This window comes from Thunnus maccoyii, chromosome 3, assembly GCF_910596095.1.
Source record: "Thunnus maccoyii chromosome 3, fThuMac1.1, whole genome shotgun sequence".
In the NCBI taxonomy this organism is placed as follows: domain Eukaryota; kingdom Metazoa; phylum Chordata; class Actinopteri; order Scombriformes; family Scombridae; genus Thunnus; species Thunnus maccoyii.
In genome coordinates this window covers 23,721,789-23,748,886 of record NC_056535.1, presented here as the reverse complement: position 1 = coordinate 23,748,886, position 27,098 = coordinate 23,721,789, and the positions used below count along the sequence as shown (strand labels likewise).

The following is a 27,098-nucleotide window of genomic DNA, read 5'->3' as shown; positions in this document are numbered from 1 at the left end:
ATTGGCAAAAAAAAAAAAAAAAAAAAAGAAACAATTTTGCAAGCCAGAAATAAATAAAACAGCAACAACAACACAACAGAAAGGAAAAAAAAACACAAAAAGAAATTAAGATGATTAAAGAAGAGAAAGAGTATTTTTTTTCTTCTCATTCTAATTAAAGCTGGATGGGGTCCCTGAGGGGACTCTGATGGTGACACAAAGAGGAGTGCTCTACAGCGCAGCCTGTATCAGAGCGGGCGAAGAGACACACAACTCAGAAAGAGGGAGGGGGGGAGGGAGGGGAGCAGGAGGGGGGCTTTATAAGTGCTTGGCAAATTTAAACAGCAAGAGGACCGCTAATACATTAAGTGGTACAGACAGTAGTCATCTAGTCAAAAAACTCTGGTCACAAATTCCTCTAAAACTGAGAGAAATAATAGTTACACTGACAAAAAAAGGTGGTGGTGGTGGTCATGGTGTTTGAGAGGTGGAATGTGTGTGTGTGTGTGATTGTATGTGTATGTATGTACATGTATGTTACGTGTGCACTGTATGTAAGTGTGTGCATCAGAAGAAGGTTTGGGAGGGGGGAGGAGGGGGAGGGGGGAGGGTAGGGGTGAGGAGAATGGAGGAGGGATGTGAGGGGTGAGAGTAGACTCCTCGGTGTCGTATTTGTCGACAGAGTATGATCTTCAGTTTCAGGTGAGGTAGAGTGGCTTGTCCCTGCCTATCATGCTGCCACTGGAGGAAAAAAAGACAAAAACAAATGGGCACGGGTTAGATTACATACAAAGAAACAACATCAGCAAAGAGGAGAAGGATTCCAAATATAAAAGAGAAAAATATAAAGTATTTTCCTCTGATTGCAAATATGTATTCCCTGAAGGCCACCATTTATGCTTTAAAGCTGATTCTCATAACTTATTCTAACCGATCCCTGTAAATAAACCAAACATTTCTTAGTACTTTAGCATGACTAGCACTACTATAGACTTACAATATCTTCCAGTGCTGCAGGACTGAACAGCCTGCCAAAGCGTTTAGTCCAACAACAGTGAAAACTTGTGTTAGGAACATCTGTTTTTTACCGCTGTCTGACAAACACATGACAAGCTCTATTATCTCACCATTACCTCTCCAGCTGTCTCCCCTGTCTCACTGGAATGGAGCTGACAATTTTCAACACTTACATTGTGAAAGCAGTAGGAGAGACGTCTGACATGACTATATATGCTTATTTCTGAGGGAGCTCTAGTTTAAGTCTGGGATTGTATCATATCTTTCTGACAGTATCAATGTGAAAATCTGGAGTAAAATGTAAAAAGATAGTAATGGAGTCACATAATCGTGGTTATTTGGGCTTTTATTTAGGGTAAATAAGTCAAACAGGAAAAGAAATGTTCATTTGGTTGAAGAAAATGTACTGTCTCCGTTCTAAATGTCTTTCTAGCCTATATATTACAAAAACATATAAATAAAACTGTCTTGTTTGTTTCCACTGACCTGCAGTGGTTGCCACACTCCCGATTGCAGTATTCACTGTCCCAGTCATGGCTCTGAGCCACTCCGGGGCCCGGACCTGGGCCAGGAGCTCCTGGAGACTGGGAACCCCCAATGCTCTTCTGATACTCTGACTGGAGGTGGGAAAACCCCTGACAAAAGACAGAGAATTAATGACAATTTATACTTTAGCCAACACCTTAAAGAAAAAAAACATTTTAGAGAGGCGACTGTATCTCAGTTAGCTACCTGCTGCCCAGGAGGAGGGGAGTGAAGAGAGGCCTGCAGCCCCATCTGGTGAGAGATGATTGGCTGGGACTGGACCTGCTGCATGCGGATAGGCTGGTTGAGGAGCGAGCTCTGGTGCAGGGAGAGCTGCTGGTGGGGGTGAAGGGGTGGGCTGATCTGGAAGGAGGAAGGGGGAGAGGCACTAATGCTGGGCAGCATCTGCGATTGGCTGAGCGTCTGCGACAGGGTGTGGCGAGGGGCGTGTCCTGCGTAGCTCTGCAGGTCGGTGAGAGGGAAGGCGCCGGGTCCCAGGTAGGGCGATGACGGCTGTGGAGGGGGTGGCACGCTGTACAGGGGTTGGTTGGCTGGCATCATATGTGGAGAAGCCTGGCCTGTTTGGGCACTTTTTGTCTCCACAGGGTCATTATATGTCTATAGAGAAAAGAGGAAAATTTTCACACTCATTGCAATAATACCTTAATCCTTAAAGGATAACTCCAGTTAATCACAACAATCCTCTTTCTGTAGTTGTGTGCACCGACAGTTTTCATTGTGCAATGAGGGATTATTACTGACATTCCAGATGTGCTCACTCTCAGATTTACCTCCATATAAAGTGAGTTAGACAATCTAACTAAACTGTCTGATCGCTCATCTTTCTTGCCCTGGATGACTTAGTTTTATTGATGTTGTCGTATTTCCAAACCTCCGCAATTACTTTGGTGAGCATGATGTTATCATAACCATCAAAAACAAAAACCAAACCTACAAAAACAAGACCCAAGATGTAATAAACCGGAACTATCTTTTAGGGATAAATCAAGTATTCACTGAAACATTAACAGTGTGCAACTTGCTGAAGGGTTTATGTGATAGTAAGAACCTGATTATTAAACCTTTTGCATTTCAGTTCTTATTCATTAAATGTTCAAGTGGTGATTGTAAGATTGTCTCACCTTTGATATAAAGCCACAGCTGTAGTTTTGCACTGCACTTCCAATAAAATAAAATTGCAAACAGTGTAGCCAGTATTGTGACCATGTATCCAAATTGTTTATACTACATACTAATAGCATAACATTGTCATATAAATTTTAGTATGTGCAATGTCAGCAGTACGCAATTTTAGTCAGCGATAGATCTGAGTGTGCATACAGCATAGACATTAAGTATGGGCGTTGATGGTCACTACGTCGTTAAAACTGTCACATAATTCTTTGTGTCTTATCATTCCTATAAAGACAACTCTCTCAGGGGAAGTTTAAAAAAATATGACAATGAGGCGGTATGAGAGCAGCAGCTGGCATTGGCAAATTCTAATTCAAAGATAATTATTTAAATGAATTTCATTCATGATAAAAATTTCTAGCGAAAGACTTAAAGAGGAAAGCATCAGAGCTTCCAAGAAACTTTTGTTTGATGTGAAAATCTAATCATAAATGGTAGTGCATACTGTATTTTACATGCTGAACAATGCGTATTAATTCTATACTATTCACTTTGAGTATGTTTAGCCGTTGTGGCTAATTCTACACATGAATTCTCGCTTTGTTCTACTTTTTTTCTTTATTTATTCCACACAAACCTCTGTTAGAGACGACACACACACACACACCCACACATTTATTCTGCAGGTCTTTCTGTCTCCATTCCTTTCATGCAGTGGCGTATGTATGAAATACATCCAGTGTTTCTCATTAACTGTCAAGCTGGCTGGAGTGATGTGTGGTGGTCTGCTATTTAGTAATGGCTCACATCCATCCCTCTGAACCCATGAAATAATCAATGGAATGGGGTGGAGGGACGGATAAAGCAGAGGGACAGATACATTTGCAGGGCCAAGTGGAAAATGAAATACTGAAGAAATTGTGTGAGGGGAGAGGGAAAGAGTAAGAGGATGAACATGATTTGTTGCACCTTATTTTACTTTAAGGGGGGAAAAACTCAGTTAACTGATTTCATATCCATCAGAGGAAAATTATATACAGTAAAAGAGAGTTTATATGGATTGAAACATTTATTAAATTATAAAAATCAGTGAAATTTCCTACATAGTGTAAGCTTTTTTTTATTAAGATTTTTTCAAATCACATTTTGTGTTTGGACCTTTTGGATTCAAATGAATACAAGAGTACCATGGCATACAGTGGGTAGCAATCAAACTTCTGTTTTTTTCTTCTTCTCCTAAACAAACTGACATGCGTCACAAAACAAAAAGGCAACAGGTGCACGCTGAAGATGTGAATCCTTCAAATGACGCTCCAATTACCTCCAATTCCTCCATTTGAAAAGACTCCTTCATTGGTAATTAAAAAAAGAGAGTCGTGTTGAATCATGAGATTCAGCCTCGCATTCAGATTGGCTGATCCTGAATGGGTGTGCGCTGATGTGCAGGTTTATTTTTGTCAGTCAGTTTTTTTGACTGGCAATCTACCAACGTATAGTATCAATCAAGCCTCTGTATAGGCGCTCTGACATGAATGTCTAATTGCACCAAAGACAAGAGATGAGAATAGTCCTTTTAGTTGGAAGTATGCCACAGTGAAGAGGCTGATGAATTAACTATTCATGCCTTAATCAAGGTGCTTGTTTTCGGCCCATGAGCATGAGAGGAAATGTGGCGCTGTGCGGAGGGTAGGAAGGAGGACGGGAGGGGGAGGGAGGGGGAAGAGGAGGAGCTTGGTATATGCTAATGCAATTTAGAGTTGTGTTTCGAAAACAATGCAGAAACAGAGAAATGAAATGCAGTGCGCCGACAGACTGAAGCGATTGAAGCTCCCCTGCTCTGTGATAACCATTGTAGAAGCCTTGCAGATGTAAGATGATGTAGGGGGGGGGAAGTGTTCTACAAGCTTCTTCAATGTGGGGTTTTTATACAAACATGGATACAAATGTGTCAATGTTCTGAGGCTGAACTGGAGTAACCTGCAGCAAAGAGAGAGCAGTAGGTGTGAGTAAACCTCAGCCAACACATTAGTGAGCCATCAGGGAGGACAGAAACGCCAGGTGGACAGCAAATCATGGGTAATGTCCACTTCTCTACTCTTACATGTGCACACTGATGAGCGCTCAAACACACACATACACACACACACACACATGTACTGTTACTTTTCATTTCTCCCCAGGTTGCAAATCAGGTGTGTTTGAGGCCTAATTTTCACTGTTCTCCTCTGAGCACACACACACAGCCACACACATGCACACATGCACAAACATCCTAACCCCTCAGTGCAGCAAGTGGACCCTTTCCTTGGAATAAGAGTGAGAGGAATTTCTCTGTCTAATTTATCATCCCTTATATCGCTGCTGACCCATGTATATCAAAGATGTGACCCCCGCCGTTACCTTGGAAACCAGACTGGCTCTGTAGGCGGCCAGGGCTTTCAGGTACTCCTTCTTAGCAGCCTCTGTTTTCCTCTTGTAGCTCTGCAGGAGCAAACACAACAACAACAACAATTGATTACAAGGTGATGCCAAAGGCTAAAATGACCCTGTGATCCACACTGACTGTTGTGGATGAGATTTTGGGAGTCATGGTGTGATTGTGTGACCCGGCAGTGTGCTCCGTGATGAAAAACATATCAAATACATTCATTGCACAGTTATCAAGTGAAGGAGATTTGACCCGTCTGTATGATGTTGCTGCATTTGAATCATTCATTTCTTTAAAATACCCATAAAAAATGTCAAGAAAGCTCGTGCGCAATAACGTGAAAATGGAGTCTGAAATATTATGGAGCTAAATGAGAGGAGAGAAGCTGTTTGTCACTTTGTGTACTGCTTTTCAGACTCTTCCTCTATTAAGGCTGTTGCTCATCTCTTAATCAGAGCTGATGTCCCAGCAAATCATTCAGATGTGGAAAAAAAAATAAAAAGGATTCAAAACAGCAGTAGCAAACAGGCAATCTCAAGCCTTCTGAATGCACCTCAAATGATGCGTTAAGACAGGGAATTTGAGTTAATGTCATCACATGTCACTCACAAGCTCTTTATAGCTGCCACTGGCTGTTTGATGCGGGGAAAACAAGTCGCAAAAAGTCCACCCTTAAATCGATGAGGAAGACTCAAATCGCGGCTCCTCTCTGGAGCATTTTAATACGAAGAGAGAGAGAGAGAGTTTGTATGTGTGAACGTTGTGGGTAATTACTGATCTTCAGCGAGAGGACTGTCTGTGGCTGCATGGACGGGGTCATTTCTTTCAAAGAGGTGGGGTAGAATAACCATTAAGCATTCATGTGTTGCCAAATGCACATGGGCTGGCAGCCGCTAACACATACAGTCAATAAACAAACAAACGCAGAGACATACACACAGAACAGCAAACAAACCGGGATGAAGACGGATACAATCTTTTGCTCAAACAGCTGATGTTTATCCTCTCACTCATCCCTATTTACAATATTATTATTTCCCTTCTATAATATACATTCAGATATTTTGGGAACAAGAGTGGATTCAATTAGCAAATCCACAACACAAGAAAAGAATTTGATAATAGAGAACAAACCATAGATTTTCATAATAACAACAGATAATCCCTATTAAGTAAGTTTAAAAAAAAAAAAAAAAAAAGTGACAACCTTACCCCTCACCCCTTAAATATTGATAGAGCCATGGCTGCCTCTTTAATGAACCCCAAACTACTCCCAGCAGCTTTAATTTCAAATTAATTTAACACAGCTAATGATTTGCGCAACGACGGATACTTTTAAATAAATTACCATGCCTAAGGATGTCTAATTATTCCAAAGTGAGTGGATTCATTAGCAATTGAAGCCGTCAGAGGCTGCAGGTCAGTATGAATTAAAAATAACAAAGCTGCAAGGGGAGAGCATATGCCTCCATCGTAATCCTGACACAGAGGTGTCCCGCCTGAATTAGCCCCTAATTGTACCTTAATGAAATGTTCTTGTTTGATAACCAGTTAATTACAGGAGACAATAACTCCGCACCCTGCTGACACTGAAGGGAGTGATTATCCCTACGACCGAAAGACCGAGCGACCGGTGAGGAGGAGGAGGAGAAGGAGGAGGAGGAGGAGGAGGAGGAAAGGAAACAAACGGGAAGTAGAGAGGCAGGAGGAGATATGAGAGGGGTGAAAAAAGAGGGCTGAGGAGAGGAGAGGAGAGTTAAAAACAAACAAAAAACAAAGACGTGTATGTGAAAGGGAGACAAAGAGGCAGATAACTGATGGATGCTGTTGGATGGATACTGAAAGTTAGCCTGTATGTAGGAGTTTTAATATCAAAGCCTGCTGTTTAAACAAAGTGACAGTGTTCTTTTCCTTCTATCTCTGACCTTTCACCGACACACAACTCCAACACAGCAGACTCAATTAAATAAAGCTAAGGTCTCTCCTCCCTCTCTACCCCAACTCCATTATCACTGTTCCTCCCCACTGCTCTAAAACTGGAAATTGATCTTAATCTTAAATAACAAAAACAAGAAAAATGTTGTTGTGTGTTTCTGGGCCAGCTTTAACATGTAGTCACCTTGAGGAATAACACAGCCCAAATAACGCATTGATCTTGCACTATAATGCAAAAGGCCTTCGGGAATTAAAAATCGCTGTATGGTGTGCGAGCTCCGAAAACATCTTAACAGAAAAGAAAATATGAACATAAACATGGATTTAAAAAAAGGACTTTGTTCTACCAAACTCAAGGACGGCACCAGAGAATACACAACAACACGAGCAAAGTGGGGAAAAAATGCGCACTGAAGCTCAAAACAAAAGAACTCGAATCACAAGAATGAAAACTTCTGATCGTTTCTTCAGTAAAACACAGCAATAAAACGCGCTGCCTTTAATGCGTTTATGTGAATTCTGCTGCATGGTATATTCGAGGAGCACTATAGGTAATTGGAAACAGGGGCCGCCTTCTAGTTAAAACAAAGCTGTGTGTAGGGGAAGGGTTGTGTTTACATTCTGGTGCTCCTGCATGGCTCCAGAGGGTCTGACTGTGACATTGTAGAACACACCTCATCGGTCCTATAGAGGTGACGTGACAGTCAATGTAGGGGAAAAAATAAAGAAAGGGAATTTACAGCAGAAACATAGACAGAAAAAAACAGATCAAGAGGAGGGGGAGATATAAATTGAAGTTTTATATTGAAAGTGAGTAAGGTATGAGACCTTGTCATTGGCTGTTTTCACTCTAAGTGCATTTGACTTGAAGATTAATAGTCAGCAGTTGTGGATACAGTATGCTTTAATACGTTGTTATTGTTATGAGTTAATCAGTGTCATTGTAGAAACCATGGACAGAAATGTTAATGTTTTAAGACTTGAATAAGTATTAACATGCAATAGCTGAATTGGTTACACTCAAATAAATGCACGGTTATCAAGTTGATCCGTTTGTTGTGCTGGAGTAAGTGACACCGCTAGTCACTGAGAATAATTAGAGCAATCACAGCGTTATTGCCCAGACAGGGTACTACATTTCATTCTATAATGACATCATTACCTCAAGTTAATTATGTGTCTAGCGAGGTGACACGTTTGATTAAACACATGAATGCATAAACAAATCAAAAAATTAGCTGTGGAATGGCACAATAAATGGGGGGATTTTTAATGGTGGAATTGCCCTTTTGTTAGTTTCGTCTCCGTTCCCAGGTAATACTGTGAAGGACAAATGCATTTAGGGGGAGAGAGAGAGAGAGAGATGAAGAGAGAGACAGAGACAGAGAGAGAGAGAGACAGAGAGAGAGAGTTGCATCTAGTGCTAAATCTAAGGTGAACAAGAAGCCAGGACATAAAGGGTTAAGAAGCACAAACAATAACATTTCAGGAGCAGATGTCCTTGAGGCAAAACCAAGGACAAGGCAATTGCTAATCTTGTATTCCCAGCATGATCAAATCACCAGGCAACAGATATAAATAAAAGGACAGGAAATGAGGAATTCACATTCAAGGGTGTCAGCGGCGAAATGAAGATTCATGGTGAAGAGCCCTGGTGAAGGCGGCAAAAATTAACTGCAAATAAAAGGGACAGACGGCCTCCAAAGTCCAGCGTATAAAGTAGGTTTGGTGGGAGAAAAACACACACGTGCTAGATAGGGTCTAGTCGACGGTGGCTGAGGCTGAGGAGAATGGGCTGCACTTTGTCATGGAGACAGGTGCTTTTATTTGACACCCAATAGGCTGTGCCCTGACGGGTATTCTAAAAATATGAGTCTGCGCATGATCATCAGACTGTCTCGTTTTCCATTCATTTCACACCATCATTTGTTACCACAAACACACAGAAACACCTTTGACTTTGTCTGTTGGTCTGGAATGCTAAAATGAAATGGAAAATGTGCAGGACGGAAACGCTGTGAACTGCAGTAAATGTTGCTGCAGTCACATATGCAAAGGTCAGGCTGTACTAAAATTAAATTGACTCATGAAAATATTCTCGGAAATATGTCTGCAGATGATGGAACCAAACTTTTCACTTCTTTCAATATATACTTTTCACGTCATAAATACAAGATTCTTCCAGAGATTCTAAATCTAATTTATAGCATACACAAGATCTCAAGACTGTTCCTACGTGGCAGACATCAGGTAAATGACTCATGAAAGCAACTGTTTTCAGATGAGCTTCAAAGCTTACCCATTACATGTTTTGTGCTAGTTGACATTATGGAAGATGGGGGCTGCTATCTCATTTAAGAACAAAATTTCATAATTTTCTGGCACGGCGCCATTATTCTACCTGAAAAAAACATATTGTTATGCAGGTTTAGCATATAATAAACAAATTATGTTGGTAACACACTTAAAATTGGGTTTCTATAGGCCCCTGTGACATATACAGTATGTAGAATATGATATGTAAAGCATGCTAATAGTTACAACTTGACTTGAGTTTTCAGTCAGTGCTTTCTATTTTATATTATGACAGGTAACACCAGAAGCTTCCCTGTTAAAATTGTGTAGCTTCACAAGAAGAATACAAAGAATATTTATACACATAGATACTATCAGAGTATCACTTTACCCACAGTGTTGCAACTGAGAGACTCATCAAGCTGTGAATACTCAAGCTGCAGAATTTACAGTATGTGTGGTGAACCTTTTTGCTTGACCATGACCTAGAAATGTAAAATGGGCTGCTGGAGTGGTTTTACACTTATTTCATGCTAGTAGTGGCTTGTCAGCTATGGTCTATCAGGTGCTGTGAAGTGTCATAATACTAGCACTTTTACGGAAATGTGTAAAAATACTGTAATTGACACCTTAAATTAAACATACCCCAACCGAAACAAAAAATAATTTCAAGCAAAAGGTTCAAAATTTTATAAGCATCCATATTTTAATGTTGCTTTCATTTAAAGGGGACATATTGTTTTGGGGATTTTCTGTTATTTATACACTGTTATGATGTTGGATGTCTATGTTAAACTTGAGGTGAACGTAAGTAAAAATGCTCCCTGCAAGATAAAAGCCCAGACTTCAGCCTGCTCTGAATGCTTTGTTTGCAATGTTTTTCCTAATTCCGTTTTGTAGTCTTTGTTGCTAAGTTTCGAAGATGTAGGATGTTTTTGAGAAGTTGACATTTTGAGTAAAGAATGAGAAAAAGAAGTGAAATCCTACTACTATTGTTTGTTTAAGTAGCCTTCAGAGCCGGGCAGAAGTCTGCCGAGGGGCAGCTTCCAGGAGCTGACCAATCAGAACAGAGTGGACAGGACAGAGACAGGAGCTAAAACGGCCTGTTTCAGACAGAGGCTGAACTGAGGGGCTACATAAAGAGCCAGTTTACGATAAATAAGGAGGTTTTTGAACTGTTAATCATGCAAAGTTATTCTATTTGAGCCCCGGAATAAAAATATGGACCTGGAAATGTGCATAATATGTCCCCTTTAAAAGCAAGACTATGTAACTTTTCTTGTACAGCGGCCACTGTGGCCACAAGTGCCAATAACAAGATAATGGTGAATATTAAAACACAGTGTGACAGTAGCACAGTAGAGACGAGTCATAAAGTCAGTGAGTGTGATTTGTAAGAGGAAGAATGTGTTACTTCTTCTTTGAAAAGTTATATAGAACTGATTGAAATACAAAGATCAATTTACATTAAATAAACCATACTCTCAATGTATATCTACCCAATTTTTATCTCCCTACCTGTTTCTGCTCCTCTCCCAGTCCATCCCACATGGAGGCTACAATCTTGGATACGTCTCCAAAGGTGGCGTTGGGATTCTGTCCTTTAATGGCTGCCTGGGTATCTCTGAAGAACAAGGCATAGGCTGACACAGGCTTTGTAGGCTCATTGGGATCCTTCTTCTTCTTCTTTTTCTGGGGTTTGGGCTTGGGCTTCACCATCTCTGAAGACGGCCGCTTCTCACCCGTGATCTGGAAGACCATCAAGACACAAAAAAAAACAAAACAGCTTATTGACACTGCTGGAACTGATTCCACTAAGGTAACCTGTAACCTTGGAGTGAATAATTGCATCTGTGATGGATGCTTGTAACATTGGGTCCAGGTGAAGCATATAAACTTCATTAAATCCCTAATTCAATACCTCTGTTCAACACCTGTGTAGTCAGTGTTTGAATATTGCAGCAATGTTTCGCCGACAGTTTTACACTTGTACACAGCCACACTGGTTGATAGCAGTCTTTTTTTCTGCCTTACTTTCTCAAAAATAACATCTGTTAGTTGAATTTATCAAACCTTTTCAAATCTTTATTTTTCAGTTGTTCAGCAAGTCATGAATTCTGACTTTTCATGCTAGGGGTGAAAGGAATTTTAAATCGCCTGCTGTATCTGCGCTGGCTTTGATGTGGTCTCAGAATGAATTGGAGAGAGCAAATGGAATTACTTACTGATAGGAGAGATGGTAATCATTTTTATTCATATACACATAGAGAAGCAAAGCAGAGATGTATAGGCAGGGAATTTTTTTTTAAACTAAAGGATCCCCCTTCTTGTAATAGTGCATCCCTGTGAGCTAGCATTTACATACACCAATGAATCTGAAACACAGTGGATGTGGCAGATTCAATTATACACTCATTCACATTCCCCTGATAAAAATGAAGCAAATCCACTGAGACATTGGTTGGTGGGCAATTTATGAAAGCAGTTTTACAGATTTACATAATAACAAGTATCCTTCTCCTCTCATTTAAATGAATGAGTGATTTAAATGAAGGAGTGGTAGCTTAGACTGTATACAGCTCTCAGGAAATGATAAACAAATGACAAAATTGATACAATTGCCAACACCTTGTGTTTTTTACTATCCACCCATTAAAATACTTCTCAGATTCGTGAATAAAGGAGGTCTGTCCATCATAGACAGAAAATGCATAATATTTCTTGAATTACTTTAGGGAATTTATAGCATGTGTGACAATTAGCCAACTAACATACCATGTTGATAATAGATTGTCAACAAATTGCAAATGTGTAATTGAAAAAGAAATGTGTCTGAGTGTAAAATGATCAAGCACAAAAGGACCAAGAGAAGATTGTGTTGCTTTTAAGTGTGAGCTAGATTTTGGAATCCTGAATGTTGCTTTTGATTAAATTGTGCAGCCCTGAATATAGAAATAAGGAAACGATTAATAAAATAACATAAAATCAAGTTGGTTTCTACACTTAAATTCAATCATTAACTAAATATCTCAAGGCAAATATCTTCTCAAATGTGACATCAAACTGCACTACGTCATTATATACAAAAAAACACGGCTTCAGTTCCATCTACTTTCAGCAAAACAGTGCAACCATGTTAGTTTTCCAGCCAACCAAATAAAACAAGCGCAGGCATAGCTACCACTGTATTACTGTTAAACTCAGCATTGCAGTTAGCATGCGGACCATCTCAGAGAAGCGCTACCAAACCCTGGCCTGTCCCTCACTACAAGCCAGAGAAGCATTGCCACATCAGTACCTTCAAGTGAGGATCAGTCTCCTCTTCCTGATTGGAGCTTGAGGGGGAGGGTGTGGCCGATTTACTTCCGGGAGGTGAGGGGGAACCATGAGGCAGTGCACTCCGGCTGACCTGAGGGTTTAGCTGGGACAGTGCGCTCATGGGGTTGGGCAGTATCGGAGGTGAGTTGTTTATCAGGGGGTGGTTACGAGCGGGGTCATAATGAGCGCCGTCTGGGTGCTGGTGATGGTGTTGCTGTTGATGGTGGTGCAAAGCCATCTCCTGCATCTGGGGTGAGAGAAGAATACCAGCTTTACTACCTTCTCCTCTACGCAAAGTAATAAAAGTCGCCAATCAGCCAAATATGCAAATACTTTATAGAGGAGATGCAATTTTTCAATTTGAGAAAATATGTGTGTTGGATCAAATTTAAAAATGACAAAAAATAACTCACAAAAATTTAAGTGTAATGAGGGAAATGTGTCTGTTGACAGAAACAAAACAGACCAAAAAACCCCTCATATTGGTCTCACTGTTGAACTGAGGCTGGTGCTCCACTGTCTTTCCTCAGCACAGATAAACATTATTTTCAAATTTGTAGGTTTGTGGCCAGGCTTATTCATTGCTTTTTGGTACCTGACTTCAACACTGACCTTCAGCAGCCAAGTCTGAATACTGGGAACAAAGTAATTAATAAGCTAACTACAGTATCTCACTAAAATACTAAAAGAAAGACCTCTCAACTCGAACCAATCACGATAACTCACAGCAACTTCCCTTTAAACACAAAATAAGACATCTACTTTGCTCCCTAAAGGCAAATACCATCCATTGTAAGCTAATCACGCTAGAAAAACATCTGTGACATTACTCATAGTTTTCTGAAGGCTCGTTTTAAAGCCCTTGCATTCACTACCCAAGCCAGAAAATCTAAGGTATATCCCAATTTCATACTACACACAAATTCTAAGCAGGTTATGAGTATGTACATGTGCGTTCACACTGTCAAAGTTGCAAAATGAAGTATCCTAAGTGTCAATGGACACTAATCTCCCATAAAGTAAAACATAAAGGAAATGGCAGAGCTGCTCAGGGCTACATAAACTGTGGATGGAAGCTCCAAAAATGTCCAAAAAAGTGTTAAATCCAAATTAAATACATACTAAATAATGTAATGTCCTGTTAGTATGAAATAGCACACTATGTCATTTTTTGTATATTAGCTGCCAAAACATTATACCATGACGACGTGTATGGATTTGGGACAAACCACTAGATTTTCCATGATGTGTTGCTGGCTGGAGCCTGATGTTGGATAAGAAAGCTGCCATCACCACAGCTCACTGTAATAAACTTAGACAGCTGTCAGTCAAGCTAATGAGCCCCAAGATTACATTTTTTAAAATGAAAATGTGTTTTCAAAATCATAGGCAAAACACACACACCACAAGACTTAAAATCAACTACCGAGAGCCCGACTTATGAAATAAAATAAACTTTGCAACTTAATAAAAAAGAGTAAATTTTCCACACTCACTGTAGCAGCTATTAAGGGAACTGTCTTTTCAGGCAGTTGGCATTTCTTCAACATTTAGCCATGGTATTTGCTGCTTTTGTGTAACACACAGGCCCATTATGACTTAACTCAAAATCATGTACTTGTTCAAAGGAGTTCTCTATTCCAGTTAAAGGCACATTTACTGTAGTAATCCATGAGTTTTACTGACTTCTTTTAGCAATCACTAAGAAGTGCAACAAGTGCAGCCCCTACAAGGGCCTCGAGACACAGGAAGAAGACCTCAGTTACAGCATCTTAAAATGAAGTTTTGAGAAGACAGAATTTCAGCACCTGGCAGAGGAATTGTTGAGTCAATGATATTGATCAACAACTCTATCAACCCCCTGCAGATATATTATGCTCACTGTGTGCTATGAAGGAGAAAAATATTACTCAATGTCACGTTAAACAACATCTTTTGCAACACTTGGGTCCACAAATAGAAACAAAAACGGTGCTCGCAGCTGGAGAATGACCCCCACATGGAGAACACCCTTCAGAATGATTACAGAATTAGACTCTCACAAAGTCCTGCTCTTAGCAGTTTTAAAAGATCTTCAATAATAACTACATCAAAAGCTTTTCTTCGAGATTCATCAGGACAGAACATGAGCACCGACCAAAGGATGCTTTTAATGCAGGCATAAATGGGAATGTTTGGCAATTTACAGATCAGAAAGTGATGAACTAGCATTTGTTAGCTCTTTTAAACATGCATGAGTTAAATAATACATTACACATTAGTGCAGAGCTAAAAAGATCAAATTGAAAGGGCCCAAGCATATGAGGTCTTGATAAACACGAATGGAGGTTCAGAGATGAAGGTTTGGCTCTCTAATCATAATTGGTCCCAGTAGATTTCTAGAATAAAAATGCACAACAAAGTAATGCTGTACAAGGCTCTGGCCTGCTTTAAAAACTCATAATATTCACACGACATTAGATTCTCTGTTTGCCTCAGCAGCTGCTCACAAAAGGCAGCCATGAACAAAGACATTCCTTTTGCATTTCAAATAACCAAGCGCTAACCTCCCCCATCCATGGCAATCTCCAACTTCCAATCATAATTCAAAACACCATCACTACACTTCTTAAAATATGGGGGAAACAGCTTCACCAAAAGAAGTAGTAAGACAGAAAAAGAGAGAGACGGAGAGAAAGAAGGGAAGGGGAAAAAGAAGGAAATAGAAATCCATTAATTTTCCATTTTCCATGGGCTTGCTCTTTAAGGGTCCTCACAAACCAAGAAGCATTGAAAAACCAATTAATCAAACATGAATGGCCTATCATAGCTATAGCAGACGCATTTCCATAGCAACAGCCTCCCGGCAAAATTGTCACCCTTTAATCTGAGCCACACCATGTTTAATATAAACAAGAAGGAGACATGCAGAGCAGAAGAGTTCACTGGGGGAAGGCACCACAGTACTGTGGGTAAAGGGTGTCGACCTTATGTGAGTAGATAAACCTGTGATCACTAACACTTTAAGTGACAGATTAAGAAAATAAAAATCTACATTTATGTTTCTATTATAAGTCATTCCTTTGAGACCCTATTTTTCAAATTGTGACAATATGTTATATATTAAGTCACCTTACTCTTCATTTGAGGAAAATCATGCAGGTGTTGCAAAGTGTTGTGGCGACGAAAGCGTGGTTGGCAATAGATTTTCACCGTATTTGTTGGCTTGTTTTGAAACAAGCACACGTTTCCTTGGTCATTATTCCTATTCACTCTCATATTTCATAGCATTTACTCAATTTTCACTAAAGCGGAGTGTTATGTCCTAAACTAATGAAGCAGTTAGTCATCGGAAAATAGAAAAACATCAAGTACTGCATTCCAGTATAAGTCGATAAAGCTTATAGACAAGGTTGCAGTAGCTTTTGTAAAATATATACTGTATATATCTATAAAATTCAGGCAAAAATATATACTGCTTCGGTACGAAAGTGTGTGTTACCTTATTACAGTTACTAAAAGCAGTGTGCAGCCAGCTATAATATCAAAAGGACTAGTGCTAAGGACTACTGCTCATTACTCCAAACACTCCCACTATAATCATTTCCTTCTAATAGTCATTCCTGTGTCCTTTTTTAAATGTCTGTGAGTGCTTTTAGTTGGTGCTTTCACCTGTGTGAGACAGAAAGAGCAAGAAGTTATCACATAGCGCCATCAAGCCTGTGCTAAATAAGGCGAGCGGCAGACGGCTGTACAAATATTATGAAAGAATCTGACAAAGGTTGCCGGTTGCCATAGGTACTGTATGCTAATTCCTAATGGTATCATCCAAATGGCTGGCCGAAAGTGGGGGGAGTGCACAGTGAGTAACAGGACTTCGCTGGTCACTGCTCTCTGCCTTCAGCTTGACTGACTTTTCATGGACTCTAGATGATGGCCTAATACTGTTTTTGTTTCTGAACACATAACAGGACATTACGCTAATTGAATCTAGGAGGTGATGCAACTCAATAATTACGTTATAAATCATTTTTGGAGTGCAGTAGATGTGATAGATGTTTATAAGTTGGGTAAGAATTAATATGGCAGGTATCCCACAATGAAGCAACTAACACATTTGACACTTTGCGCAATCTCATGCTGCATTTGAGTTTTGATGTATTTTGCAATTGCACTGAAAACATTACCCCAATAACTAGCAAACTGAATAGAACAGTGGTATACATTTATTCACTTTGTTTATTTATAACTTTAGATTATCAGGTCCGTCGGGTATTGTCATCGCTGTGCTTAACCTCAAGCAAGTTAGTTGTGTGTTGTAAAGCCACAGGAGATCAGAATCCCTGATAAACACGAGGAAAAGAGAGAGGGAAGGAAAGAGGACACTGGAACAGAGAGAGGAACAGAGAAAAAAAATTACAGACACTGCAAAAGAAAAAGAGACCACATGACCCAAGTACTAAAATCAATCTCCAAAGTTAGCAAGGGACAGTTAGATATTGCTTTTTGGTGATGAGCAGCCAGGCAGACCTAAACTGTGATGTAAAGCCAGGAAACTCGGTGTGAACGTGTTCCTTTGCCATCGTTACGCCTGTCGTGTTTGTATTCACATCTTGTACATCATAGTCAAATGGGAGTCAAATAACAAAGGCTTTCCAATTATGTGTAGCACATTGTGTGCGAGATGGAATATCACAAAGCCATTGTTCCCTTGCTGCTGCTGACCTTACCTTTGAAATGGTTTCACGGCCGCTCCAATTGCCTGCACCATTTGATTTAGCTAAGGGGATTTGACCACCAGCACAGAGATGAGAGAAGGGGAGAAGAGAGCCCTATACAGCTACAAGGAGAAAGAGGAGAGATTCAAACCAGAGGAGAGTAAAACAGCTAACCTTGGTCCGTCCTCATGATGATTATGGCAGAGTGGCATCTGTTTCATCATTTAAATAAGCAGCTTGATTGCTATGCAAGATTTTATTGCCCTGGCATCATAATAAACCAGTCTCTCAATGCTACAGAATCAATAAATGTTGTGGTCATGTTTCAACTTATTAGCATCATCTAAAATAAATCTTCAAAGTGTGTCAATTTTTAATGAAGTGCCTTCTGTAGCGCCGGAGTCAATTCACTTTTAGTTTACTTACTTCAAAATGGAATTTGAATCCCACAATGCTGCATGATATTATTCAGTATTTGGATTTTAAACCTGCTGAACTGTTTTAATAAGCACTATAAGACTATCATACCCTTTCTCAATCCCATCCTGCCTTGTTTGAATACACAGTGATCAATGCCTCTGTGAGTCCTGGGACTTTTCCTTCCTCACTCCCTGCTTGACTGGAGCCATCTTGTTTAGAGTGATGGCTCACTCACACAGGTTCACGGCTGCTATTGTAAAATCACCCAGCGTTTAATTGAAACAAATGACTATAATAATAGAACATTATCCCTGCAGGCACCCAGCCATGACAGCTTTAATTAGAGGCGCGTTCAAGACTGATCCTTCAAAAGCACAGCCGCCGAGCAACACGGTGGTAAACACGCCGTTAGGTAGGGAGCCAACCCTGGGCCTCACAGCCCTCAAAGCTACTTCTCATTCACCCTGAGGGCAAAGCACTAACAACTCTGTTCCTCAAAGAGCCTTCGAGCCGCCACCCCTCCCTCCCCTGCTCACTCTCCCCCTCTCTGTCTCTCTCGCTTCTCTCTCCCTTCATCCATGTCTTTGGTTTATCAAGCTTACATACAGTATACCCGGGAGGGTCATTTACACAAGCTGAGGAGAATTAATAAGAGAGTGGATTTATGAATCATACGCTACTTAAGTATGAAAGCAAAGGCAAAACGCTGCTTCTGCCTTCTTGTGACATCAGACAGATGCTAAGTAAGGAGATATGATGGGCAGCGGATGCTGGGATGTTTTAAGAATTTGTTCAAGCTTAATTGGATGCATTTTGAAAGTAGTCAAGATTACATTATTAAATGTTATTCAGTAAGACTTTGATACAACTCTGCTATGATCCAGGTGTACTACCAGCCAACTGTATTTAGCAGCACACTGTTAAAATCAAATTTTATTTATTAGCTTGGCAGTCCCTCCATGTTGCCCAAACAAGACACTCTAAGGTCACTTTCAATCATTCCAATTACATGCTAGTCAAAAGGAGAAAAATAAAAAACTTGCTCCCGCACCTCCTGCTCTGAACTGTGATCAAGTAATTAATCTGGCAGAAGAACAGCAATACCTCACAAATGAGCAGCATAAGGAAATAATTACGAGTTACGAACACAAACTTTAAAAGACAGAAAAGGCGATTCATTCCAAGAATGTCTTAAGTAGCTACACTTTTCAAATGGACGTTGCCACTATATCTCTCAAAGCCAAACAGAGTCAGTGCCAACACATTTGATAGTTTCATAAAATATCTAGGAATGGCTTTTAAGTCATGCCACACAGAAAGACAGAAAAACACACACACACCGTCTCTCTCTCACACACACAGAAAACAACGATAACAAATGTAAAAGGTAAAAAGCTGAACTTTTATGTTGTTCTTATGAGAGCATTGTGTTGCTATAATTTATTCCCTTTATGCTTTTGGTTTGAAAAGTTACAATGATGATGATGATGATGATGATGATGATTATTGTACCATTATTGTATCATTGCACATTATCATAATGTAAAAGTATAGCTGGAAGCGTTTGCACAAAAGGCTGACTGTGATTGACTGTTGGTTTGAAAAGTACTGTACCACCCTGAACGCTTCTCAGAGTGAATCTGTGGCAGCAACAAGGCAGTGGTTGATTTGCAGATAGTAATGTCATGATGTCCCCCTCGGCACCATCCTCCATGTTCCTCATTACTGCTAATGTCAGAACCTCCTTTGCTTTTATTTTCTCTCTCTCTCTTCCTCTCTATTTCTCTCTCTCTCTCTCTCTTGTTCCTCAGTCTTTTTTATTCTCTCTCTTGTTCTCTCTCACCGTCTCCATCTCCCCCTCTCTCGCTCCCTCACAGCCCGGGCGTGTCTCCGAGCTCACCTCACAAAGCACGGCGTCAGAGAATCAGAGCCTTGCCTGACATGACATGTAGGAGACGGTTGTGAGGAGCGGTAGGGACACACACTCTTGACAGCAGAAGGCAAGGCTCCTCTGCTCCCACTAATGAGACTCCTGACTGCCGTGTCAAACACACTTTGTATGTATGTGTGTGTGTGTGTGGGGGGGGGTGTGTGCCCGTGCTCGCACAACAACAAAAAATGAACGTAGATGCAGAAATAATGAACAGAAAAACAAGAAAGAACGCGCAAATGAAAAGAAGGTGCATACAATACTGTATCTGCCATGCAAGTGGAGGTCATGCCAAGATGATCTGACGTGTGTAAAATCCTCTCACAAAAGAATTTCACACATTTCACCTCATTCTCCAGCTTTGAACTACTTCAAAATACAGACAGTGTATTACCAAACAAATTAACTTCTTTCGTCTGTGCTGAGGTACAGTATGTATAAGGATTACTGGATGGGTGGGCAGGGGGGTTGCCAATTTTCACCAGAAATTGCCAATTTTTTCAAAAGGAACAGATCGTTTAAAAAATGCTCAGGGATTCGATGACCCTGCACATCCAAAAGTTTTGTTTCCGACTGCTACACTGATCCCTGAAGTTTATGGTCAATAACATCCTCATGCTTCAAGGACCGCTCAGAAAATACTTCTGATAATGGAAAATGAAGAGAAAAGTTGGAGAAAACAAAAATGAGCCACTCATTTGCTACTGAGTTACTCCTGGTTTAGTGATTAAACTCAAATAGTATTTTTAAACTTTTATTCTCTGATGTTCACCTTTTTTAAAATGTTTTTTAAATAAAAACAGAAAACCACGAGCTGTGAGGTTTGGCCCACCATTCCCTTCTCCTCTGATAGGCTATTACAGGAAAACCAACATTTTTTCCTACTTGGCTCAGTCGAGGATGGAAACCGGTCTTAAATGCTGCTTGTAGTTTACGCCCCTTGGTCCTGGATTAGCACAGCGTATTATGAACTGTCTTACATGAATACACAGAGTGTTTTAATCACTCTGGCTCTAACCGCTCTTGCGTACATTAGCAGACAGAGTGGTAGTGTTGTGTTGAAATGGTGGCTGGTGGCACAGCAGGGGAGACATCCCTGAGTGAGATGACATGGGACGGTTCTCCACCGCCACCGGGGCAGAATATTCCTGGTGGTGAAAGCAGAATGAGCTGATGGATGGTTGAGATAGGGCACAGTGCAATATGGACACGATTTCATGGCATGATAAATCTCAGCAGGGGCCCGTGGCTAAGTGTAATATGAAATCCCTTATCTATGTATCTGCTTCATAACACCGGCTATCTACTGCAGCTGAATCTGCCTTTTGTTTCTTTAGCTCTTCTTTGCTTGAATGCCACTTGATCACATCTACAGTATGGAGGAGGACGATGACAACAACATGTGTGCGATAACACATCTTTTACTCAGTTGTTTTTGAAATATGATGTGATGAATTATCTAAATTGAAAATTGTCACTGTGGAGATCCTCTTGTATTACCTGTGATCACAGCGATAAGCAGCGTTATTAGAAGAGGTTTTGCATTTTGCAGCACTCCATAATGTAGAAGCTGGCCTCTGTTTGTACATAACAAGTTTATATTACACCTGCAATATAAATGAAATGCAATTTGTCTCACAGAACTGATCCTTTTAAAGTTGGGTGTGTGGGTTATTTAACACCATCTCTTTAGAATTTCTGATTAAAAAGAAAGAAATTAAGTCGGCACCTTATCCTCTGATTAGCTTAATCCGATAGGTTAATTGACTTTATCAGGGTGGAGAAGAAAGATGAGCTGCCATTCCAGCCTGCAATAAAAATCCCTCCAAAATGATGAAATTGGAAAATAACCTATATTTCTTTTAAGATATTTCTTAATATACAACTACAGTTTCATATCACATTGCCAGAGAAATAAGGCACTTTCTCCCAGGAGATGAGAAAAGAATTGAATTTTTCCTTATCGGTCATCTATTTTTCCACAGAATGCTATTACTTGCTGCCTGCCGTTGCTAAGCAACAGGAAATATTAATAGGACCTTTTATTAGCTAGGCTTTACCAGTGGAGTACTAAAATGAGGAAGTGGAAAACATGAATGTGTTACATAAATCTCTGAACCTTTCAGGGTTTGCACAAGTCTCTGTTTGTCCAGTGATTTATGGCTGTGATGGTTCATTTATGGGAGAGGGAGGTGTGACATGCCAAAATGGAACATTAGCCTTAGGGACAATTTGAAAATAAATAATCACAAAAAAGTGGAGAAAAAAAGGAAGCAGTTTAAAGAACAGCCTTCTTTTTTTTTCCCCCTGTAGATTTCAAGAGGCCATCAAACAAGCAAGTGATTTTTGCTCCCGCTGGAGGCATTGATCATTCAAAATCATCTGTGCCTGAATCAACATTGGAATAACTAATACAAGTTCCATTCTATCACTGGGCTTGTTGAACTGTGGTGAAAAGCGACAGACATTCCATCATTTTCTGCAGACGCTCTAATCCCTTTAAAAAATGACTGAAAATGAAGGTCTTTCAAAGGAGAAATAGGTTTTCTTCATCTGAATGAGAAGTATAGAATAAGGCAAAGCCTCAAAGAGCAGAAAGTCTTTAAAGGCAGAGGTAAGACAAATTTAAGTCCATATTGGAAAAGTCTAAACACATTTAATTACACTATTTCTGAAAAGTCACATGATAACAGTCCGGTTGATATACAGTACTATTCTTTCTTCAGACTTAGAATTAGGAGAACAAGATTTTCTCTATAAATGCATCACCTTATCTCTAATCCACCTTTTTTTTTTCCTGTTCCGTCTTTATACAAAAACCACCAGGTGTACAGAATGCGATAATATGTTTGCTGAGACCCTCCATCAGAGAGAGAACACATTAAAACACACCTCTGCTCTTTTATCATTAATTCATCCCAGCTTGTCTGTGACAAGTTCGGTTGACATTGCAGCTCATATTTCATTCACACAGGCCTGGAGAGCAAGCACCTGCCAGGAGCACTTAATACCTCATGAGGAAAAATAAAGAAAGGGAGAGAAAACACAAGCGTCTAAGCAACTTAACATGACAATCAAGGCGGGATTAATACTTGATAATTAACCTTAACAAGTGAAGATAAAGAGCTTGTGAGGAAATTTTCACATTCAAATGTTGTAACAAAAGAAATTAGAGAGTGAATTTAAATATGAATACAGCCGGCAGATCTTTAAGGTGCCACAACCCTCATTACAAATGAACTGACCCTCATTCAGGCATATTCACGTCTTGTATTCTGGATAATAACAAATGAGATAATACCTGGGAGTTTGATGGAGCTAAGGCTGCCTCTGCATATAGCTCTTTCTGCTAATACATAGCCGTTATGCATAACATCTCCTGGCTGATTATACATTCATCATCTGTTACATATTCAAAACATCACACTCGAGCCAGTTTGATGATGGCTAATATTGCATGCATCATTGAAGAACATGAAAAAAACTTAATCAAAGATAATTTATTCCAGTTGCAGGCACAGTTCATATGAATTTGAGGAGCATTTTTGAATATACCATAATTGAATATGGAGCATTTTGGTATTGCAGATGTAGCTGTCACAGCACAGGTGTGAGGCTCATATAAATATACCTATCCTAGCCAATAATAACATAGTTTTGCTTTAGGAAAGTTCTTCGGTAAAAGACACAACAGACAACAATAAGGCCGCTCAGTGAGTCCAGAAATTATTCACCAGTAGCAGCAGAGATGTGTATCTTTCTGAGCTGTATTGATAAGATCAATGCAACCTGAGCATGGCTATTAAATGTCTAATGTGTTTTGGAACTTGTAGATGCTATGACAGTGGGGGCATTAACAGAGAGAGGCAGAGAGAGAGAGAGAGAGAGAGAGAGAGAGAGAGAGAGAGAGAGAGAGAGAGAGAGAGAGAGAGAGACCCTGCCAAGTGCATCAGAGAAAAGAGCTCTCTGAAAGATATCAGGTTTGGCCAGGAGGGGCTTCAGACCGCAACACAATAAGCATCAGCGAAAAAAACCCTTATGAATTGAAAATTGCCTCTTTACAAAATTAGGAGAGTACAGTCAATTATGTCTTCCAGGTTTTGAGAATCAGCAGAGGAGAGAAAAAACTAAAAGAACACCAACAAAAAAAAAAAACCAGTAGCTTCCTGGTTGGATGGAAAAGTTAACTTGCATGTTGGTGTTGATAATATTTAGGCTGGCAATACTCTATGTTTTGATATTGTCAACAATCCCATGAAAACACCAAAACAAACAATGAATTGATCCCACTAACAAGTAGGGCTGCTACTAACGATTATTTTCATTATCGATTAATCTGACGATTATTTTCATGATTAATTGATTAATGGTTTCTTCTATAAAATGTCACAAAGTAGCAAGGAATGCCTTGTATGCTTTTTCTGTCTGACCAACAGTCCATAACTCAAAGATAGTCAACTATTAAGAAAATTAGCAAATATTCACATGTGAGAAGTTAAAACCAGTGAATTTTTGGCAATTTTCTGTTGAACAACTAGTTGACTCTTGTTTCAGCTCTATGATCAAACATTGCCCGTGTAGCCGCAACCTGATATATGTAGGTTATAACCTTGTGTCAGCCATTGTTGTGGCACGTTTAAAATGATTTACAACAGATCAGTCAGCCACACCGTTGCACTGACTTAACACATTCCTTCATTATGAAGAACTGTCAATCCCACATACTGTATACCTTCCTGCTACTGCAAATACTTAGTAGTAAATAAGTGTGTAATAATTTACAGCTGTCAATTATCCCAAAAATGCACTATTTACCTCTTGTTTGAATGAAAACTACAGTTCCCAGTTGTTTTAGAAAATTACTTGGGCTTCTAGGAACAATTTGTCTTAACAAATAAGCTTGGGGCTGAGAGCCACAGACAGGAAGTCAGAAAGTATTGACAGACTAACATATTGATTTTTCTCTTTTCATGGAATTTGTTGGCTGTTAGAGAAATACAATAAATAACAGAAATACAATCTTATGCTTTAATAATCTCCATCCTTTATGCTGCATGTACAGTATCTTGATAGTTTTTCATTGGTCAGAAAGATCCACACCCACATCTCAGAGTCACGTCCACCTATAGAACTCAATCTAAACACCATTTACACCTATAGCTCACCCTACTAAAACAAACAAAACGTGCACTTTCTGTTCTGTTTAACAGCTCCCTGACTATGATCAGCTGCTGCTGCAACACTCCTCTACTCTAAATCCTTTTTTGTTATATAATCGTCCTATTTATTTTATGTTTATATTGTTGCATCTGCAATGGAGTACTTTCAAATGTCCTCATACTTGAATCACGTAGGCACACATTTTAAAAACCAGAGGCTCTCAGCCTTTTGTTGAGACAGAATAACCTTATTTCACTCAACTGTATTATCTCTAAAATATCTGATAATGAAATCCAGGAGGTACAGAAAACTGGAGGTATATGCTCATTTTGAATAAGAGTTACTACCACTTTCCTCCTTGCAATTTCTTCTTGCTTTCCTCTCCACAATGCCTTCCCCTCTCTCTCTCTCTCTCTCTCTCTCTCTCTCTCTCTCTCTCTCCCTCTCTGTCTCACTCTCCATCCTCACCCCTCCTCTCTTCATCCAACTCTATTGCACTCTTTTCATTGCCCAGCTCACGTATTGAATCTGCCTGATGAAAACAGATCTCACTGCAGCACCACAATAGAATGGCTGATGCAGGAAAGATGAACCCTAATGGATTTTTTTTTCAATGTGCTCAAGATTGAATATAAGGCCTGACCTCCAGATGTAGTGGATCCATTTCAACAGCAGAGATATTGTTTATAGTGAAGACACAGAAACACACAGACACATTCAGACGCACACATACAGTACAACATCAACAACAGTAGCAGCAGCAAAATCCCATTCAATCTACATATAGCACTCAAACGCTATATTTTTTAGCACCCCAAAATAATCTAAAATTAGAATTAACCCTCGTTATTTAGCTATCCATGTCAAGTGAGGTATTCATAATGATAGCATCTCATGTTTGAACTGCAGAGTTTGCTTAATTACTCTGCTCAACAGACTGTGTCAAGGTGAGGCACCAATTTAATAGACACTCCGTTCTCAGCACAAATGAACCTCTGCTACGGTTTGGTAGTTTCGCCAGGCAGACTATTTGATTTAGAAATTTCTGAGTTTGCTTTATATGCTGCTTTTTGCAGTGAAATTGAAGCAGGGCCGTGAAAAAGCTCTCCTGTGTGTCCAAGAAGCTTTTCTCAGAGCCAGTTAGAAAATATCAAGATTTAGGAAGTTTACTTGCTAAATATAATTTATTTTTGAAACATCAATCATCACCTAGTTTAAAAGCAGTCTGAAATGCAATTGATGAATTTCCAGTAGTGTCATTTCTTTTAGCTTTTCTTTGATTAAACTGCTTCTGAATTGCATTGAATATGCACTTCATTTGAACAACATACTGTTTATACGTATGTTTTGCCCTTATCTTTGTCTCCACTTTCTTTTTTAAACCACCAGCCCTGGTTATCAGAATAGCAATCACCAGCCGGTACAGCATTTGTAGTAAATGTGTTTTAAGTATATGTTCATCATGTGCCAGCTGAACATTTCAAATCGCATGCATTTTTATCATGCAACCTGCAGTAGTCAATCTATTAAAACCACAGAGTGTGCCCCTCTGTAGCAGTAACAAATAACCTGACTGCCGAGTGAAACACTGGCCAATCAACCACTGTCTCCCAGTAAAGGTCATGACCAAAATGTAAAATGAATATGAAGATAAATGACACATGAATCCAATACCTAGGGGGGATATTCCAACATTATACATAATATACTATACAGTGTACTGTATTTATAATTCAGATCTTTATCAAGCCATTTTTTGGCTGTATGCTGACTGTTGTTTAGTCTTATCTCGTCTGTTTATGATAAACATTATATGTTCTGCTTGACCTTGATGTGAATCTGTGCATATTTAAATGTAAACTGGATATAAAAGATGTTATTTTTCCTATCATTAACATACACAAAGCATGCTACTGTCTTGTCATTTTTGATGATAAAAAGAACAATATATAGTGTCCTGTATTCAGGACCACATACAATCAAGTTTATGATATCTCAGTCAACATCAAGTGCATTATGGAGATATGCAATCGTGACCTTCACATCTTCAACACACACACAAAAAAATCTTTGTATATGTTAATATTTTTAACCATAACAATTTATCCAAGTGATGTTCACTGAGATCGCAGTGCTGCAATCCATAAAAAGTTGGGCTGCAGCTAACAATTATTTTCATATCAACTATTCTGTTGCTTATTTTCTCAGTTAATCGATTAGTTGGTCCAAACACTGAAAATAGTGAAAATTGATCCTTGTT

General features: G+C 39.6%; 1 protein-coding gene across 4 annotated transcripts in view; it reads right to left on the bottom strand.

Annotated features, from left to right (window-relative positions):
- Window positions 1-583: 583 nt before the first annotated feature.
- The window catches only part of tox2 (TOX high mobility group box family member 2), a 95,539-nt gene continuing 69,024 nt past the window's right edge, over window positions 584-27,098 (bottom strand). The window contains exons 5-10 of one of the 4 annotated variants that reach the window (XM_042406658.1): window positions 12,612-12,878; window positions 10,832-11,074; window positions 5,056-5,136; window positions 1,729-2,139; window positions 1,483-1,631; window positions 584-720 (exon numbers count right to left, since the gene is read on the bottom strand). In XM_042406658.1, the coding sequence (XP_042262592.1) occupies window positions 678-720; window positions 1,483-1,631; window positions 1,729-2,139; window positions 5,056-5,136; window positions 10,832-11,074; window positions 12,612-12,878 (1,194 nt within the window). In that variant the 3' untranslated portion in view covers window positions 584-677. The remainder of the gene's footprint in view (window positions 721-1,482; window positions 1,632-1,728; window positions 2,140-5,055; window positions 5,137-10,831; window positions 11,075-12,611; window positions 12,879-27,098) is intronic. The other 3 variants (XM_042406659.1, XM_042406660.1, XM_042406661.1) reach the window with 3 other exon arrangements.